Source organism: Cloeon dipterum, chromosome 3 (genome assembly GCF_949628265.1).
Source record: "Cloeon dipterum chromosome 3, ieCloDipt1.1, whole genome shotgun sequence".
NCBI lineage: Eukaryota > Metazoa > Arthropoda > Insecta > Ephemeroptera > Baetidae > Cloeon > Cloeon dipterum.
Window position 1 is genome coordinate 5121073 of NC_088788.1, and position 18212 is coordinate 5139284.

General features: G+C 36.9%; 1 protein-coding gene across 4 annotated transcripts; it reads right to left on the reverse strand.

Annotated features, from left to right (window-relative positions):
- Positions 1 to 1559: 1559 nt before the first annotated feature.
- Positions 1560 to 18005, reverse strand: LOC135939056 (mitogen-activated protein kinase kinase kinase 7-like). Of its 4 annotated transcripts, none has more exons than XM_065483213.1 (8): positions 17828 to 18005; positions 17534 to 17759; positions 16797 to 17119; positions 16224 to 16545; positions 11385 to 11660; positions 9929 to 10012; positions 4248 to 4495; positions 1560 to 1996 (listed from the first exon to the last, which is right to left on the reverse strand). In XM_065483213.1, the coding sequence occupies exons 1-8, from the start codon at positions 17894 to 17896 to the stop codon at positions 1892 to 1894; spliced, it is 1653 nt and encodes a 550-aa protein (XP_065339285.1). In that variant the 5' UTR covers positions 17897 to 18005; the 3' UTR covers positions 1560 to 1891. The 4 variants fall into 4 exon arrangements, with proteins under 4 accessions (XP_065339285.1, XP_065339284.1, XP_065339283.1 ...); XM_065483212.1 differs by having other exon boundaries at positions 9929 to 10015; XM_065483211.1 differs by having other exon boundaries at positions 9929 to 10018.
- Between the last annotated feature and the right edge of the window lie 207 nt (positions 18006 to 18212).

Sequence of the window (18212 nt, forward strand, 5' to 3'; positions counted from 1 at the left end):
ATTGAGTCTGAAATCGCTGCGGAAGTGCCTTAAAATCGAAAGTACACGGTGGCGCCATCTGTTGGCGGCTTCGAACACTTAGGGTTTATGCAACTGGTGAATTGCTCTGGAAATTACTTTATTAGTGCTCATATGAATCAATATTTCAAATTTCAAAAAATTCTGCTGTTTAATTTTTCTAAAATCTCATGTTTGGAGATTGGTTTAATATCGAATAAATTGTTTTAAGTAAGAGTAAAATTATTAAATTTATCTTTTTTAATAGATAAACTCGTATCCTCAAAGATATATTTTGTAAAATATTGGAAATGTGTCTAGAAAAACGAAGGAATGTTTTTGATTGCAAGATTAATTAGATTATTTTGATTAAAACACTTTTTTACACTCACATACTGGAAAGAACGATCCTAATTAAATTTATTTTGTGGCCAGTAAATTTAATTGATTAAAAACTAAATTACTTACATAACAAATGCTTAGAACTTTCATTTTAGATGTAATTATATTTGCAAAAGAATTATTTATTTTGTTAAAATCTATTTTTTTAAAATGACGTTGAATATCAAGAGTATTTAGGTCTTTATTTAACAAGAAAATCGTGTTTTATCTTTAATATATATTTTTGATGAAACAAAATAAATTTATTTTCTTCAAAAATTTTTGGCAGATATACGGACGTATTTAGTAATTTTGTGAAATATAGAATAATTTCTTGAAAAATCTGCCATTTATTGCATGTTTATTTCCAAGAAATGAAATATTTAGGCCCTTTTGGGCTAGGGCACACGCTAATTTCCATTATATCATGTGAATATCCCCCCTTTATGAAGCCCCCTTTTATGAAGAGGATATTTATATCAGACAATTGAAAATTCTGCAATTTCAAAAAGTGGTTCATTTTTAGCACTAGGATAATTTGATTTAAATTTTAATGTTGTCAACTGTCTAAATTTAATATTTTGACAAGTAGCATAATTATATTTTAAGATATTATCATTTTTGAACGCTTAGACAGTCAGAAAAATTAGATTGGTTCGAAATTAAAAATTTAAAACTTGCAGACTAAATTTCTCGTGGAAGCACCCTTGAGAGATATGTTTTCTATTAAATCAAACTTAACTGTAGAGTTTTAAATGTAGATCTGTGTATGCCCTCAGAAAATTTCATCCTTTATATTTAAATTTTTACTATCTTTATTTCAGAGCAGACTTCGCAGTCAAACACGTAGGTCTATGACCAAAAGATATTTCGGAAAAGCCGAAAAAATAGAAAAATAATAATTTATGTGTTCCTGGTTCCTGCTAAAAATCTAATTTTTTGTTGATATAAAAATAACGTAATTTAAAACAAAGTGAGGCAAACCCTAATGCTGGCCGACTTCTGTAACTCAACGATCGTCCAATTAAGTGCTAACATTAATTAATAAATTTGGAAAAAAACACGTCAATGTTCTCTTGTGTCAGTCTCTAAGAAAATTACCTCTGAAACATTTTTTTAAACTATTCTTTTGTCAGTTTTCGGGGAGAGAATTATCAATCACGTAGAAAGAAAACCAACTGTTTCATTTCAGTTCAAAGTTTCATACAAAATTTATTTATTTATTAATCTCTGGGTAGTAAAAACGATTTGTTCCACTTGTCGGAAGCAGTAGTTAAAATACTCTTTTGTTGTTGGCCGTCCGACGGCGTTGGTTGGTTGCTTCTTCGCTCGCTCGCTCACTCGGGTCGGCTGAGAAAATAAATACGAGAGCGGTGCGGCTTGTTGGCGGCGGCGGCCGGCGGGAATGACTAACGGGAGCCGAGGACTAGATTCGGCGGCGGCCACGGCCACGGCGGCGGCGACGGCAGTGTATCACAGTCAGGGGCGGCGCCGGGGGCTGGCCGGCCGCCGCCTACGTCCTCGGCGGCACCACCACCCAGTCGTGCGGCGACCCTCGCGCCCTCCGGATCAGCTCCAGCTGCCGCCGCAAATTCCGCTGCAGCTGCTCCAGGTTCTCCTGAGGAACACAAGACGAAAAATATGCAGATTTATTAAACAAATAGTTACAAACAAAATAGGACAAGGAGTGATGCTTTTCGATTATTTGAACTGATTTTTTTTAAATTTTGTGAATTAATTAGTAGCAAAATCCGCCAACAGATGGCGCCAGATTAAGACTGAATCCTGCCATTGTGGATTTTTCACTTAAAATGTTTACTTTTGACGTGCTGAAAACCAAAATCGCCGTAGAAAAAGTGGAAAACAATTTTTACGAAATAAAAAAATCTTTGCTGACATTTATACGGCAATTTGCAGGACTGATTATTGTTTTCAGCACATGAAAATAAATAATTTTAAGAGCAAAAATCTAAAGAAACTACTGGCACCATCTATTAGCGGCTTCTAAAACTAAGGGCTCTTGAAAATTGCCTCAAAAAGCCAATAAAACAACTCCTTTTACAGTCTAATGACAAGAAATTTGTTAAGAATGATACTGTTTAGTTGGAAGCGATTTTATTTAGGTCGTGAATTTTTTTCAAAACTTTTAAACTTCAATTTAAGTCATTCTTGGAGCTCGAGGAAATGACTAAATACTTGAAATTGTAGTTTTTTTTAATTTTAGACAAGTTTAAATAAAGTCAAAAATTCTGAAAAATTTATAAATGGCCTCTAAGGTTTTTCTGTATCTTTAAAACGCGTTAAAAACAAAATCGTAAAATAAAAACTGAGCTTAAAATTATTTGCGATTTTCTGGTAACTTTTGTGTCCATGTTAACATGTTCTATGGCAGTGGAAAATAAGTTTTATAAACAAAATCAAATAACTGGAGCTACTTTATCTGATATCGTGCCTTTTGAAGCCCTTTACGAGATATTTCTGGCAAAAATACAAATCTAGGGACACTCTGAAAAGCCAAAATTACACTAATTTGATTGGTTTTTAGTCATAAAAGGGCGTGAATGAATCAAAACTGGCTCAAAAATTCGATTTTAAAGCATTTTCAGGTTAACACACAATCAGTCCAATCACCATAGAATTAAAAACCCTTGTAATAGTTCGTAAATTATCAGAAAGTGCACTAATTTTTTAAATTTTACCAAAAACTGATGCACATGATACAAAACGTTTACTTGTTCAGCACATTTTTAAAATTTAGAGGGTACTTTTCCAATAATCCTCTAAATTGTTTAACAAAATCAAATTTTAAAATAATAGAGAAACTAAAAAATTGCAGAAACCCTTGATCCATCATATTTTAGATAAATTTTATCCTTTTAAAAGGCTCTTTGTCCGCAAACAAAGGACTGGAAAGATACTATTCAATCTAAATTCTAGAAGCAATGTTTTCAGAAGCTTACGTTATTCCGTTCTCAACACGGGAATAATAAAAAATGCGTTTTTTCCAGTCTGTCCAGAAAAATGCGTCGATATCAAACTGATTATGTCATAATTCCAATAATTTAGTGTATGGAGGCATTGTTGCCCTGGCAACCTATAAAATTCAAGGCCCAATTTAATCCTGAAATCAGATACACACGAAAAATTAAAAAAAAGAAGATTTAAATTACATTTTGCACTGCTAACGTCGTCATTGAGCCAAAACACATTTTTTAAACGAGAAAAGACCCGATAAAATGGATAATTTTAACCGATGAAAAGAATAAAGTATCTTTTGGTCCACTCAAAGCGATACTTTAGGAATTTCAAGCAATTTATGGTCAGGAAATGTCTTTTTGCTCAAGAGGAGCGGCGGAAATATTTAATAGGGCGGCGGGTGCCAGGCAGGCGTGTGAGTCATGCTTGGAATCAACAGAGGCGCGCTCGCTTGACAACAGAGGAGCGAAAATAAACATTGTCCGCCAAATTTTACCAAGTGCCACTTACCAGGACGCAATTTATTTTCATATTTTTGTCTTATAAATTTTTTTAAATTCATTTTATAACTCGCAATGCAACATCGAAAGTACTGGTGAATAATTTTTTATTTATTACCATCACACGGAAGGTTAATAAATTATTTTCTATAATTTTTTTGCGAAGGACCTGAAAAAATTTGCTCGGCAATGAATTTTGTTTTTCATAATATTTCGGTGATAAATTAGAAAATTAATCTTTAATATTTGGAATTAAAAGCCAATTTAAATTAAAACTACTCTTGGAATAGTAAGAAAAAAGTATTTTTTAGTTAAATAATCCATCAGAATTTTACGAAAAAATTTAATTTAAAAATAATAGAATTTAAATGTCAAAATTAAGAAAAAAATTACCTTCTCGCTCTCGAGCTTGGCGAGCTCCTCGAGTTGCTGGCTGGGCTGCTGGAGCTGCTCCTCTGAGAGCCTCTCGGCCAGGTTGTCCCTGTGCTGGCGCGTGTAGGCCATTTCCGTCTGCACCCTGAAGTACTCCTGCGCCAGCTGCTTGTGCTCGTTGAAGACCCGCAGCGAGTCGGGGTTGTCCGGGTCGGGCGGCAGCGGCTGCAGCTTCGGGTCCAGCATCTGGTACACGTTGTCCAGCTCCTCTGCAACACGCGCGCACACACACACACACCGCGGTGAGAGCAAGCGAGAGAAGCGCACACACACGCACACACAGCTTCTAAATCCGGAGGAGCAGCGCGCGCTGACTCACCCGCGCTAAATGGGGAGCGCGCGTGCCGGCCACTCGGCGCACACCGCGGCCCTCTGCCCCCGACGGGCCCGACCCGTTTCCCAAATCATCATTTTTTTTTAAGCTGGCCGGCCTTCTCCGAAACGCGCATCATACTTCCTCGTACGAAAATACACTTCCAGAAACAGAAGAGAATTGTTTGATTGGTCTTTCGGCTTAATTTTAAGTGTTTACAGGTGCCAACTGCTCATTAATAAGTTTAAGGTACTTCCGTTCCGGTTTTAGACTGAAAGTCTTGGTATTGTGTTAATAGATTTGGTTTGAGAATGTAGACTTTTCCCTGTTTTAACAGCTGGTCGGTCTTTTGACGCGGAAATTTTGCGATTTTTATATTTTTAAAAATAAAAAAAAGGAAAATACTTGAAATTATACACGTTTCTGCCTCAAAATCGTCGCCTAACTTTATTTCCATCCCACTCTAATTTTAGAAAAAATAATTTTCATTGCTGCATCCAAAACTTTTAACAAAGCCAATCAAATTATTAATTTTAACAAAAATATATATTAGGCATTTTTCTCATCTACGCGAGTAATAAAAAAAACTAAAATTATGGTAAATCTAACGAGGGAATAAATCGTTTTTCGAGATCGAGGTTGTAGCGGCTATTTTCTTCCGGGTTTTAACAAACAAATTTTGCAGCTACTGAATTTTGCCTTCTTAACTCTATCGACAACTTTTAAAAGGCAAATAATATAGTGAAATTAGTTGTAGATTATTTTTTATTTACGCAAAAGTCGTTCAAAAATACTAAACACCGTGAATCCCTGACTTTTAGATATAATTTAACAGATATTTAGATGGAAAAACTGATTTATAAACTGGTTGGGAAACTGCCCGGGAGATTTCTAGCCCTGAAACCAATTTTAGTTAGTTTTAATCCGGGTAGCAATAAATGAAATTGATTTGAATTCTCTCTCTAAAAAGACGACCAAGCAGAAAAAATTTAAACTTGACCATTTTTTTTTAAATTTTCCGGCAATTGCATTGGCATAAATTTTTCATGGTAGTTCTTTTAGGAATGGATCTATCCAACGGTATTTTTCTTATTACACGGAGACTCCTCAAAACGAAAAAGAAAATAGATACAATCCAATTTGGAAGTTTAAAACTGCATGATTTTAAACGCAAAATTTTCCCGTTGCCTATATAACTACTAAAATTTGAATGTTATTTATTCAATAAATTAACCACCAATTTTCTAACTTTTTAAAAATATTATTATTATTTTTATAAAACGCGATATGGATTATTAAACTTTTAATAGAAGCTCCTTGAAACCAATATAATTAAAGGGATTTATTTATTTATTTATTTCACTGATTATATGTGAGTGGAAATAGGTTCAAATTGGATCAATTAAATGTGCTATTAACTTTGTCATATTAAATTCAACCATATTTTGCCTAAAATTATTAATCACCAAGTTTGAATTTAAAACTGAACGTTTTTGTGGTTCTTATACGCCTATATTTTACGAAATACTAAAAATTTACGGAAATAAAACTGTTTCTTAACCAAATGAACCACTTTTACAGTCTTAATAAATAAGTGTTTTTAGTTTTAAAGACTGGAAAATTGGTAAATCTTAAAGGAAATGAATAAAAAGAATATAAATATCGCTCAAAGCTCCCAGATTGCTTAGAAAATTTTAATTTTTCTGATAAGGCTATATCTTAAGATTTTCACAAGGATTGATATTGGGTAATAATTGAAAAATCCTAAGAATTGTTTGCAACAGCAAGAAGTTGATCAAATTGTTAGTTTTAAAACTATCTATCCTAGAATCAGCAATAAGTACTTTTTATTTAAATTCGAACTGTGCTAATCCTCTCGAGATCTATCCAACATTGTGCGGCACTTTTTCGGGAAGATTTTGGTTGTAAAATAAAATAAAAAAAGTTTCAAGTAAAGACACAGTTCCCGACATTTAAAAAACTTTGCAGCCACTTTTCTCAAAGATTTGCACTGCAACTTTGGTCAAATTTTGGTTTCAACAGAAATCATGCACTGGCAACAAGAATTTTCCAGGATTTTGCAGTATCAAATCCTCTTTAAAACCATTTTTTAATTTTTAGCGCGCCCTTTCCGGTCCGTGGGCAGGGATAAAACGAAAAAAAAATAGAAATTAATTTTTCAATTGTAAAAAAAGGATTTTCCAGGGGTTTCCAAGATCAAGCCGAGTTCAGGGGATTTTGAATAACACTGATTTAATAAACATTTACAACAAACACTCAAAATTTCCGTTGTCGAATTGATTGTTACTTTTTCTTTTTTGTAGCAAAATGCAGAACTGAGTTTGTTTGTTGCGCCATCAGGACGGATTGTTAAAAATTTCAGAGCAAAAATAGGAAAGATTTAGCCATTGACCCAAAAAGGGGTTCGAAAATAAAAATTTTCTGGCTTTCCTCTAATCCTTGAGGAAGCGAAACCAACAAATTAATTCAATTTTCGCAATTTTCATCTTTAAGACTCAGATGAAAAGAAGTGGATGGCCCGGGCCCGCGGCTGCGAGTTGTCGTCGGGCGGGCGAGCAACCACCGCGGCCCGAGAAAGCGAGCGGGGGGCGAGAGAGTGCGCGCGTCGTAAATAAAGAGGCCAGGCCGGCCTGCCAATCAGCCCGATAATCAAAAGTGCCCCCTCCGTGCCCCGGTGCCCCCGCCAGCCCGCGAGAGTGAGTCGCTCGGTCTGTTCTCGTCGGGGAGGAGGGTGAGAGCGGGCAGGCCAGCGAGTGAATCACCGCCGCAGCCGCGCTGGTCAAGGCGATCCCGATTCGAGAGGAGCAGCGAGCGCGAGAAACGAGATGCACTTCTTCTTCTGCTTTCGAGACCGACCGCCTGCACTCGGGCCCCTCGGCCCCCTCGCCGCCGCGGGCCTCAGCCGTGATTAATTGCGGCCGATGATTAATCAGGCCCATTTCCAAATCCAAACTCGCCACTTCTTCTGCCGCACCAAAAGCAGTAAAAGCAAAAATCCTGGCACGTGGTTTTTCCGGGGAAAATGGAATGTTTATTTTACTTAAAATCAGTTTCATTATATTGGTCTAAAGAATTTTAACATTTAAAAAACGATTATTGACTCGAAATTTTAATTTATTAAATTTACAATCTAAGCCATCAAGCTGTTTATATAAATTGTTTTAAAAAGTTGAAAAATTTGTACTTCAAATTGGTTTTAGAATACATTGAACAAAAACAATTCATCCGAAATCATACATTAAAAATTAAAATTTTTTAAATTGACGAACAGTAGAAAATTTAAATAATGTTTTAATTTAATAGTACGGTTTTTATTTCAAAGCAATATAAGTAGAGCAATTTTTAGCAAAAAAAGCCGATTCTTCAGGAAAAAGTCCAACCACTGGTAGAAATTATTTTAATGGAAATTTTTAAAATCCAATTTTTCCGTGATGAAGTATACGATGTTGTTGGAAATGGCGATATGGCTATTTATACCAAACTAAACAAGTAATTATGGCAGAGAAAGCCATTTCATAATTTAATTTTAAGGCAATAAATTATCATGCAAATAAGCTGTCTTCATTTTTAATGCATATGTTTTAAAGACTCTTTAAAACAATAAAGCCAATGGAAGTGGTTAAAACTTTGTGGGAAATTTGGTTTAAACTTCTGCCGGAAATAACCAACTGGCTAATTTGGCAATTCCCGAGTTAATTTTAAAAATAAAATTTTCCTGTGCTTTAAAAACATAGGGAAAGAAATTTTAAAATATTACCAGAGTGCCGTTTGGATTTTCGAGGAAAGTTTGCATGTAAATTACTGTCTCCCCATTGAAAATCATGATTTTATCCACGAGAAGGGACAATTTTCTCAAAATTTGCACTGTCGGATAGATCGTGATGATAAGGATGCAGATCAAACGAAAATTCAATGAAACAAAATTACGTAAAATTTACCAAATCTTAAATTTAAATTGTTTCTCATGCCTGATTTAATTATTGCGCATTTTTGTGACGAATGTTTCTAAATTCCAAAATTGGATAATTATTGCCACCTGCATGGAAATTTCTAAATCAAATTCTAGTTTTTTTTTTAATTTTTTTAAATACAAAACCAGCAGCTAATTTTAATCTATTTTTCTGAACAATGATTTACAAGAAATTACTCTCAGGGCTGGTTGCAAAATGCGCGCAGATTGTGCAGCTTGGTGGTTGGTGTCGCAATTGCGACCCCTCGACTCGACTCGCTCGCTCGCGCTGCTCGGCGGTGTTAATCATCTAGAAGATGATATTTCGAAACGGCGCCGCTTGTCTTCGTAAACAAACTTGCAAACCGTGATTGATAGTGAGAGCTCCAACACGCGTTTCGCATCCCGAGCGGCCAAACAAACTCAGAAACACAATGTGCAAAAGGCAGGAAATCAGCTTGACGGGACACTATACTAACTTGCTACTTGAGTTGTTATTTTTCTGGCGTTAACCTCAGCCAAAATAAAATAAAATCCTGAGAGACAAAACAACCGTCTAAATTTTTGTCGAGGGCGGAAATGTTTTGACAAGTTAATCAACGTTAAATTCGCTTAATAAACAGTAAATATATCATCACGGAAAAATTAATTGAGAGACAAACAAAGAGAGGATTTCCTGTAAAAGTAGTTCAAACCGCAGAAGACAGCTTCTCGTTGTTGATAAAAATTAAATAATGAAAACTGCAGCAAATAATGAATAAACTTGTAAAGAGAGATGCCTCGGATTACTATGTTAATTTTTTTTAAATATTTAGTCTGCCAGTACAGCATAAAGAAATATTTTCTAAACGTTTTGAAAATGTTTCATAAAATACGAGTAAATTTTAAATTTGTCAATTTGGGATAAAGAATGAAAATCAACAAAAATATTTAAAAATATAATTGAAAAATATTACAGTTTAATAAATAATGGGTAAAATGTCATTTTTTTTGGATATTACTATTAATCTCAGTGATCAGAATGGCAAAAATCTAAAATTAATTCAAGGAAAATTGCAATAAGATAATTTTTAGGATTTTGATACAGGAAATTAGACATAATTTAAAGAAATAGTGCGAAAAGAAACAAAATATTTTCAGTTTCAAGTTAAAAGATAATTTTAAGCCGAGGAAAATTTTTTTCGAGTGCAACGAACTATGAGCACGTGTTTCGGATCGGCCTTCTCGGGGGCGGCACTCACCGGAGGCGGCGGCGCTGCTCATGGTGCTCGTCGCGCGACACGCGAGCGACTGATTGGCGGGGACGCGCGCGGTCGGCCGCGGCCGGCCGAGCGCAGGACAAGAGAGGGTGCCACTCACCAGACTCGCCGCCGCCACTCCGCGCCTCCGGACCGCTGCTGCGTGGAGCCGCCGCTGCCGTCGTCGCCGTGGTTGCCGCCGCCGCTGCTGCTGAAACAACACCCCTTGCTATTGGACATTTGCCATACACGGCCAGAGCTTTGACTCATCCGTGTCGAGGACGAGTTTTCGAAAAGCAATGATTCAATTAGTTCTTTCTTGCTCTTGCTGGGATTAAGAGTTAAATTTAAATTTACTGTGGGTTAAAAACAGATCTAAGGAGACACGCTGAAAATTTAAATACATATAAGCATTTGATATGCTTGATCGTGTCGAGGCACTTAAAATTTATAGCTCTTTAAAAATGGTATAAAAATAGTGTCAAATGATAATGGGAAAATGTGAGAGTAATGTTCTCATTTTCATTAGAATTAAATTCAAGCAAGGAAAATGCTGTATTTTTCATATTTTTTTTTTTTAAATAATTCAGTGTTCTAAAAACCTGCATTCTTTTGAATTTTATAAAAAAATAATGTTTTACAAAAATGCAATGAACCTGTTTTTTTTCTTTTATCAGATTTTCGCACCTCAGTCAGTTTTCAATAAATTTCTAATAATTTCTCGTCATGAAAAATGGTCAATGAGAAATTTATGGAGAAATAAAGGCAAAAAATTGCAATGTTAAAGAAAAAAATCTGCACAGCAGCGGATATTTTGACCAATCCATCTGCAAATTTTAGATTTTCACAGGGGAAAATTGGATAAATTTATTTCTTGCACAAAAAAAATGGTAAAAATTGAATGATAAAAAACCAGAGGAGCAAAACAACCGGGTGGTAAGCAAAAGCAACCCCCCTGACATCTTCCCCGTCTTGATCGTTTTCGTGGTGTACAAAAAGCCAAACTATGGTTCAGGTTTTTTTTAGAAAGAGTTCAAATTAAAATTAAAAGGAGGAAAATGAATAATAGAATAAATAAAATTGACAAGAGATCATTAGAAAATTATTGAAAACTAAGGTATAAACATTGCCTGCAGACCCTGGTGAACTTTGAAAAAAAAAAACGTTTTTTACGGCTGAATTTTTAAAATAACGTTTTTTATCAACCCTGTTTTGGAAATTTTGATATAAAATGAGTGATTTTTCAGAAACAAATGCTAAATTTTAGCGGAAAACATGCCTCAAAAACTGCGTTCGACAATTTCGAGTTATAATGCAGCATTGTTTTTTTGCGCGAAAATCAGCTGGAAAGAACACGAGTTTTAGGGTTTTCCATATTTTTCAGAAATTAACTCTAAAATAGTCACATATCGAGGATTTCTTTTTTAAATAAGGATGCGGATTTTGGCGAACCCTGCTCAAAGCTTGTCTAGTTAGCGAGGAAAACAGGTCAAGGTAATTTTCGGAATAAAACCTCTCCCAGTATTTCTTTTTTTTTAAGAAAAATTAACCGTCTTCGTATCTAATAGGAGACTCACCAGTAGGGATGGGTTTGGCCTCCTCGACAGGGCTGATCTCGTCACCGACCTCCCACTGGTCGTTGTTGATGTTGGACTGGCGCATTTGCGGCCGCTTGGGCGGCTGCAGCAGCGTGGTGGGCCGTGTGGCCGTGATTGCCTCCAGCCTGGCGAACGGGTGCGGCCGCAGCTCAACCTCAGGCAGCGGTGCCAGCGTCTCCGGCTCCGACACCTGCACCGACAGCGGCGCCAGCTGGGTCGAAAGCACCGAGCTGATTGTTCCGTTTAGCGACGTGGCTGAAACACAAAACGGATTGCGTTCTGGAAAAGAATTCTTCAGCAAAATTAATTGAAAAATAAAACGCATTTGAATTTTTTGAAATTATTATGGCTGCTATTTAATTTCTTGTATTCGATTTGTGTTAAATAAATGAGAGGATGCCTGTGTAGTTTTTTTTAAAAATTCTGTAACAGAGAATTTGCAGTGCATATATTCGCAAAAATCGTGAAAGTTCGTTTATTTCCAATTTAAATGTAGAATTTCTCTTCCAAATTTTCACTTAACGGATCAAAAATTAAAAACAAATCTTTAACCCCCAACTGTAAAAATTTCAAAGATTTTTTCCCACAGATTTTGAAGATTTAAAGCCACAAATTTTCCTAATACTCTTATTTTCCTTTTCCAATATTTCAGATTTTCCTGGTCTCCTCAGAGATAGAGGAGGAAACGGCAGCTAGAATTATTGTCAATTAAAATTTTCTGTGAATAGTTGGCAGGCAAACTGTTTTGGATCGTAACGCGTGGGCTTTCCCCTGGCGAGACAAGCGGTGATTTACAACACTCGAAAAAAAATAGCAAATCGTCGACAAACGGACATAGCTAATGTAAAAAGCACAATGTTGCCTTTGTTCCTCCTAATTACGTTTAAAAAAAATAAGTAAACAAGCTAAGACTAAACTAATTCGTAGCTACCTCTGTCAAGGTTTAATGGTCTCCCAACAATTACTTTTAATTTATTACTAAAAATCATCCATAAGATTTTAAATTAAATTTTTAGCAATCATCAGCGGAAAAATGACAGAAAATACCATTACATGCATAAATTTTGCGTTTGAGACCATGTATTGTATTGTCTGTATCGCGTTTCTCCCCAAGCTGCACACGGTTGATTATGACTTCGAGTACAATATGTCCCAGTTAGTCAGGGAAATCAAGGAACAAGGATTTGGCGAACTCCCTCTTTCACCAAAACACCGTTTGAGTGTTTCGCAACTCGAAATGTTTGGACAAGAGGACCTTTTTCAGTTCCTTTGTGTCCTTGGTTTGGAAAAATCCAAGGTCTATACAGTTGGACGTCTTTCAGCGGCAAATGAAAAAGTGGAAAAGGGGCAAATATTGTATTCAAATTCATTCTGAGATAAAAATAATAAAATTTGTGATTAAAATTTTGATTTTTTTAACTTTATACCTTGGCCTGGTTGCCGTTTTAATTTCTGAAAAATCAGATCCAAATGTTGGATTGGAATCAAGCAGAGAGCAAAAAATCATGATTATAATTTAATTTAATTTTATGAGAAATTTGTTACTTTGTAGCGATGAATTTAATCCTGGTCTTTCACGAACAATTCTAATTGCCTCCATTTTCTAGTTAATTTTGTTTTCTTTTATAAATGAAATATCCATTTTTTTCATTCTATTCACCAAAGAGTTGCTTTTTATTATCCACGTTGTAATAAGTAAAATTATTGGGAAAAAATATTTTAAAAATAATACTCCTCTCCGATAGGTGGAACGACGAGAAAACACTGTGTACGATCGGTTTTTAATTTAAAATAATCATCATTACATATGAGACAGAACACGTTGTTTAATTTTCTCTAAATCTTTTTATTATTTATGTGACGATCACTTTTTTCTGAAATTTTAAATTAACTCTTGTGATGTTAGTTAACAGCGGGAGCCAGATGTGCGATGATATTGGTTCCCAGTGCGCAGATCCAAGATGGCGTCTGAATGTGGGAAGCAAAAAGCTCTATTTGGATTGCCGTACGAGTGTCAAGTTTTTTTTACGATCCAAAAGACACAATTAATTCAAGTAATGCAAATTAATCCCAATATTGACACGAAAACTTGCTTCTTTTCGCGCATTTTGACGTGCCATACTCCACCGGACGCCATATCTGCGCGTCGCACGAATCTGGACCCTCCTGTTAGTTAAGACTTGAATGGAAATTTTTGTCAATCACTGCGCTACATTCGTACAAAAAATAATTCTCTCCTTACTACCGACGTACGCATATTTGGCCAAAAGCCACAGTAAGGGACCGAGAGCTTCTTGTGATAGAGATCCAAGGCAAGAAATCTTTCCGATTAAGGTAAATTCAAATCTAATTCTTTGTGTTAATAGCCTGGGTCAAGTGCACAATTGACTGACTTTAAAAGCCTGATGCACGGAATCAACTTTCTTGTAAAATATAATTAGTAATAATTAATTAATTTATTTGAAGATTAAATTGTTTTATTTTGATCTGAATATGTGTGCTACATGGAATTCAGGATAAATTTAACCATTTATTATCTCGTTAGACTTTTTAATTACTGCTTGGTGCAAATGCAACACGCATTTTTTGGATAAATAATTCATTTTCGATAATTCCATAATGCTGGAATCTGAGCAATGAAGGCAAAAATTCTGTAAAAATATTCGAGATATTCCACAAATGTGACAAGAACGCGCACATAGCTTTTACGCGCATAGAAAATTTACAATTCGATTTCTGGAACTGTTGAGGTGGATAAAAAGTACTCTAAAATCTCTTAATTAACCTAGTTAATTATTTAATTATTATTTATATTTAAATTCCAGCAGCACTAAAAACACTCCTGCGCAATGAGTCGGCATTCCCCTGAACCTGCCTCAGCTGAAAGTGGTGAATATAAGGCTACGAGTCAGCATTTGAGATCTTTGCTGCATGCCTGGAAATGTGGGCACAAACAGACTCAAGACCAAAGTGGGATGCCCGCACCGGAGGTAAAATTTGGAAGACTTTTTTTCAACTAAATAAGAATATTTTTATAGTGTCCCTATCCCGGCTGCACGGAAATGAAGGATCTTGTGAACCATATTCTTATCTGCACGAATGACCATTCTTGCGACACGTATCTCTGCGTGGCATCTAAAACGATTTTATCGCACTGGATGAAGTGCACCGAGCATAACTGTCCCTTATGCTCGCCTTCAAGGCAGATGGAGAACCTGCGTGGTATTTATAACAAGTTGCAGAAAATCTAAATCTCGCATCAGCATTGTTGATGCGGTTGAATGAAACTCTTTTCAGGAGGACGCTTTTTCAATATGAAAAATTATAACATTTTTTTCAGAGGTAGAACCCGCTATATCTGGACTCATCAAGACCATTGAAGACTGTAAGGAAGTCTTAAAAAAGAATAATGAAAAGGCGGACAATCTCGAGATCATATTTCAGGACACCATCCATGAAATTGACACAATCGTTAACATTGCTTTGGACGCACAAAATTCTGAAAGTAAGTGACAACTATAGCTCGTGCATTAATTAATAACAAAAATAATTTTATAAATTTACAAAAACTAAAACCGCTTATATGCAGGATAATTCAATCCGTCCTGCATGATAGATATTATAAAAAGTATATGACCTCCTGGACACGAATCTGCTGCGCCCAGAAAGTCCTGGGACACTGAGTCCTTATCAGCAGCGATTTTTGTATGTTTGTAATATAAAAATATTATTGAAGGAAAGGGTGAAGTCGCAGCTGGACCTCTGAATCCGATTGGATACTTGCAGCGTAACAAGCAGGTTTTGAGCCCTATTTTAGAGACTGATGAGAATTCTGTTGGTGAAAACAGCGATCTAGTTCCAGACGACAATACTCATATTAGCCTACCCATGAACTCTGATGTAAGTGTTTTTTCTATTAAAAAAATAGCGTTTTTAAACTTAAATTTTCACAGATTGAATTGCGCCATACACCAGCAACGAGAACGTATATTGATAGCCAACAGTGTAAGTGCTGTAATATATAGGAAATTATTTTAATTTATCAGCTTACTTAAAATTTTTAAATATATCTATTATAAAAGCCCTTATTGTTGGATTAAGCCGCTAACAGATGGCGCCTACGTATGCTCTCGTAATAAATTTTATTTTAAGGTACTTTCGCTGCGATTTCGGACTCAATCTTGCCACTGTGCATTCTTCACTTAATATTTATTCTTTTGACGTGCTGAAAACCAAAATCGGTTAAGCCAATCGCTGTAAAATTTTGAAAAACTATTTTTTGACACGTAAACTTTTTTCCAATGTTTCTATGGCAAATGGCTGGAATGATTTTGGTTTTCAGCACGTCAAAAGAAACTATTTTCAAGTGAAAATGCGCAGAAGAAGGATATTGAGTCTGAAATCGCAGCGGAAATGCCTTAAAAATAAATTTTAAACAGAGAACATAAATAAATAAATGAAACAGAGAACGGCGCAAAGTTTTTTTTTAACTTAAAGGCGCGTGAAATGAAAAAATGGAAAAGATTAAAATTATGGGTGGCTTGCTGGCTGGCGCGACTCAGCCGATAAAAAAGGTCGGTGGCTGGCGGCTCGAGATAAGGACCGGCTGAGTCGGCTGGCTCAGATGTCTACATGTTTTATATTAACATTCATTGAAAAATCCTAAAAAAGTCCTAAAATAAATTAATTTTTATCAGATCTGAATAAAAACTAAATAATTAGTACAGTTTTTACCTCCCGACAAGAAAAGGTAGGCCTTAATTTCTGAAATTCGTTTCATTTAATTAAATAAAAGCTTGATAAAAATTCCTAACTCACTGGTTTGGGGTCCAAAGGTCTCCATTGTGTCCTCATCATCATCTTCGTCTTCATCCTCTTCATTTTCGCTGCTTTGGCCTTCGTACTCGATGATGGGCAGTTCGCCGCCAGGAAAGTGGACGGCCAGCCGCTCCATTCGCTCCACGACCTCGACCATGGCCGGCCGTTCAGACGACTCCTTCTCCCAACAACTGGTCATCAGCGCCTCCAGCGGCGGAGGGCAGTTAGCGATCAGTGGCGGCCGCTGGCCCGTGTGCACCGCCCAGAGAATAGCCACCGTCGCGCCTTTGATGTTGTCGAAGGGCCGCCGCCTCGTCAACACCTTCGAAAATTGATTGAAATAAGAAATTTGCTGATAAGTCCCAAATAAAATATATTTTTTTAAATTATCATAGTAAAAATTGGCAAATTATTTATAAAAATTCATTTTAAAACGAATCAAATTAAATAAAACGAAGAAATACCTTTTAAAAGGATTTGCTTACAATACAGATTAAAGAAATTAAAAGAAAAATCCAATTCTTTAACAAATAAAAAAATCACTCTTCAAGAAATTATTCTTTCTCCATTTACCTCCCACAAAATAATTCCCCAGCTGAAGACATCACACTTCTCCGTGTAGCTGGACCCCTCGAAGACCTCTGGCGCCATCCAGGCGGCCGAGCCCTGGTTGTTGGTCAGATGTCCGCAAGTGGTGAGGTCCCGCGCCGTGCCAAAATCGCAGATCTTGAGCCTCGTCCCGCCTCGGTCCACGAGCAGCAGGTTTGGCGGCTTCAGGTCGCGGTGAATCACCTTCGGCTGCAGGCTGTGCAGGTAGGCCACGCCCCTGGCGCACTGCAGAGCCCAGCTGATGGCGTGACCGGCCGTGTACGTCCGGTAGGGCCGGCTGTGCAGCACTACAATGGATTTAAATAGGAGAAATTTAAAAATTTGACGAAATTTTGGTGGAATTACATTAAGGGGCAAGTAGGTACAGATCTCGTCATGAGGAAAAACGGTGTGATAGATTATTTGAAGTTTTTCCTCCTTTATTTAGGCGAGAAATGGTCACGTTACAGTTAGTGACCACTAGTTATTTATCTAATCATGCCAATTTGAAGGAGGGAAATGAGCTTTGTAATGATCCGATTATTCATAAAAAGCAATTTCTAAAAATAAATAAATAAAGTGTCCCAGAATCAATAAATACAAGGAAAAACTACAGTAGTGGACCACTTGCACGAAGCAATCTTATTTATGTACATCTAATTATTGATTTCAGTCCGAATTCCAAGCTGGACAATTAACAATAAATTAATTTTCCTCCTTACGATTGTAGAGGGATCCGCCCTCCGCGAATTCCATCACGAGGCACACGGGCCGGACGGTGCTGGCCCCGTAGAGACGGATGATGTTCTCGTGCCGGACGCGGGACAACTGCTTCTTCTCGACGGCAAAGGCGCGCTTCTCCGAGTCGGACTCGATGAACTTGACGGCGACCGGACGCTGCCGCCACTCGGCGCGCCACACCACGCCGAACGATCCGCGGCCGACCACCTGAAACGGCGCACACACTTTGCAGACCCGCTCGGCGGCCGTAGGGACACTCGCTCCCGGACACTCACCTCGACCTTGAACAGCTCCGCCGAGTCGATCTCCTCGACGAACAGTTGCTCCTCCTTCGGCTGCGCCATCGGCACGCCGCCGCGGACAAAGAAATCGGGCGAAAAGAGCGCGGACGACACTTTGGTACCAAAACACCTTAACCCTAGGTAGCCGCCATTTTCCTTCCGGCTGACAGTGTTGCCGCGATGCCCGTTTTGAGCGCGGTAAACCTGAGTTTTTCGGTGAAATTCAAGTATTTAAGAATAAAATTCTTTCTTTTAGTTGATTTCTTTAAAAACAATTCATGAAAACATCTTTATTTATTTGTTTTTGGGAATTTTCACCGAAGAATGTGGGTAAAATGCAACGACGCCACACGTGGTATGGGGGCGTGTCCTTTGTTTT

Bases quoted from the DNA above. Each gene is read 5' to 3' on its own strand.
- LOC135939056 (XM_065483211.1), bottom strand. From the start codon at position 17,896: ATGGCGCAGCCGAAGGAGGAGCAACTGTTCGTCGAGGAGATCGACTCG. The intron at 16,546-16,796 runs GTAAATGGAGAA...CAATTTTCGAAG, and splicing joins GGGGAATTATTTTGTGGGAG to GTGTTGACGAGGCGGCGGCC. The intron at 1,997-4,247 runs GTAATTTTTTTC...TGTGTTCCTCAG, and splicing joins CCAAGCTCGAGAGCGAGAAG to GAGAACCTGGAGCAGCTGCA.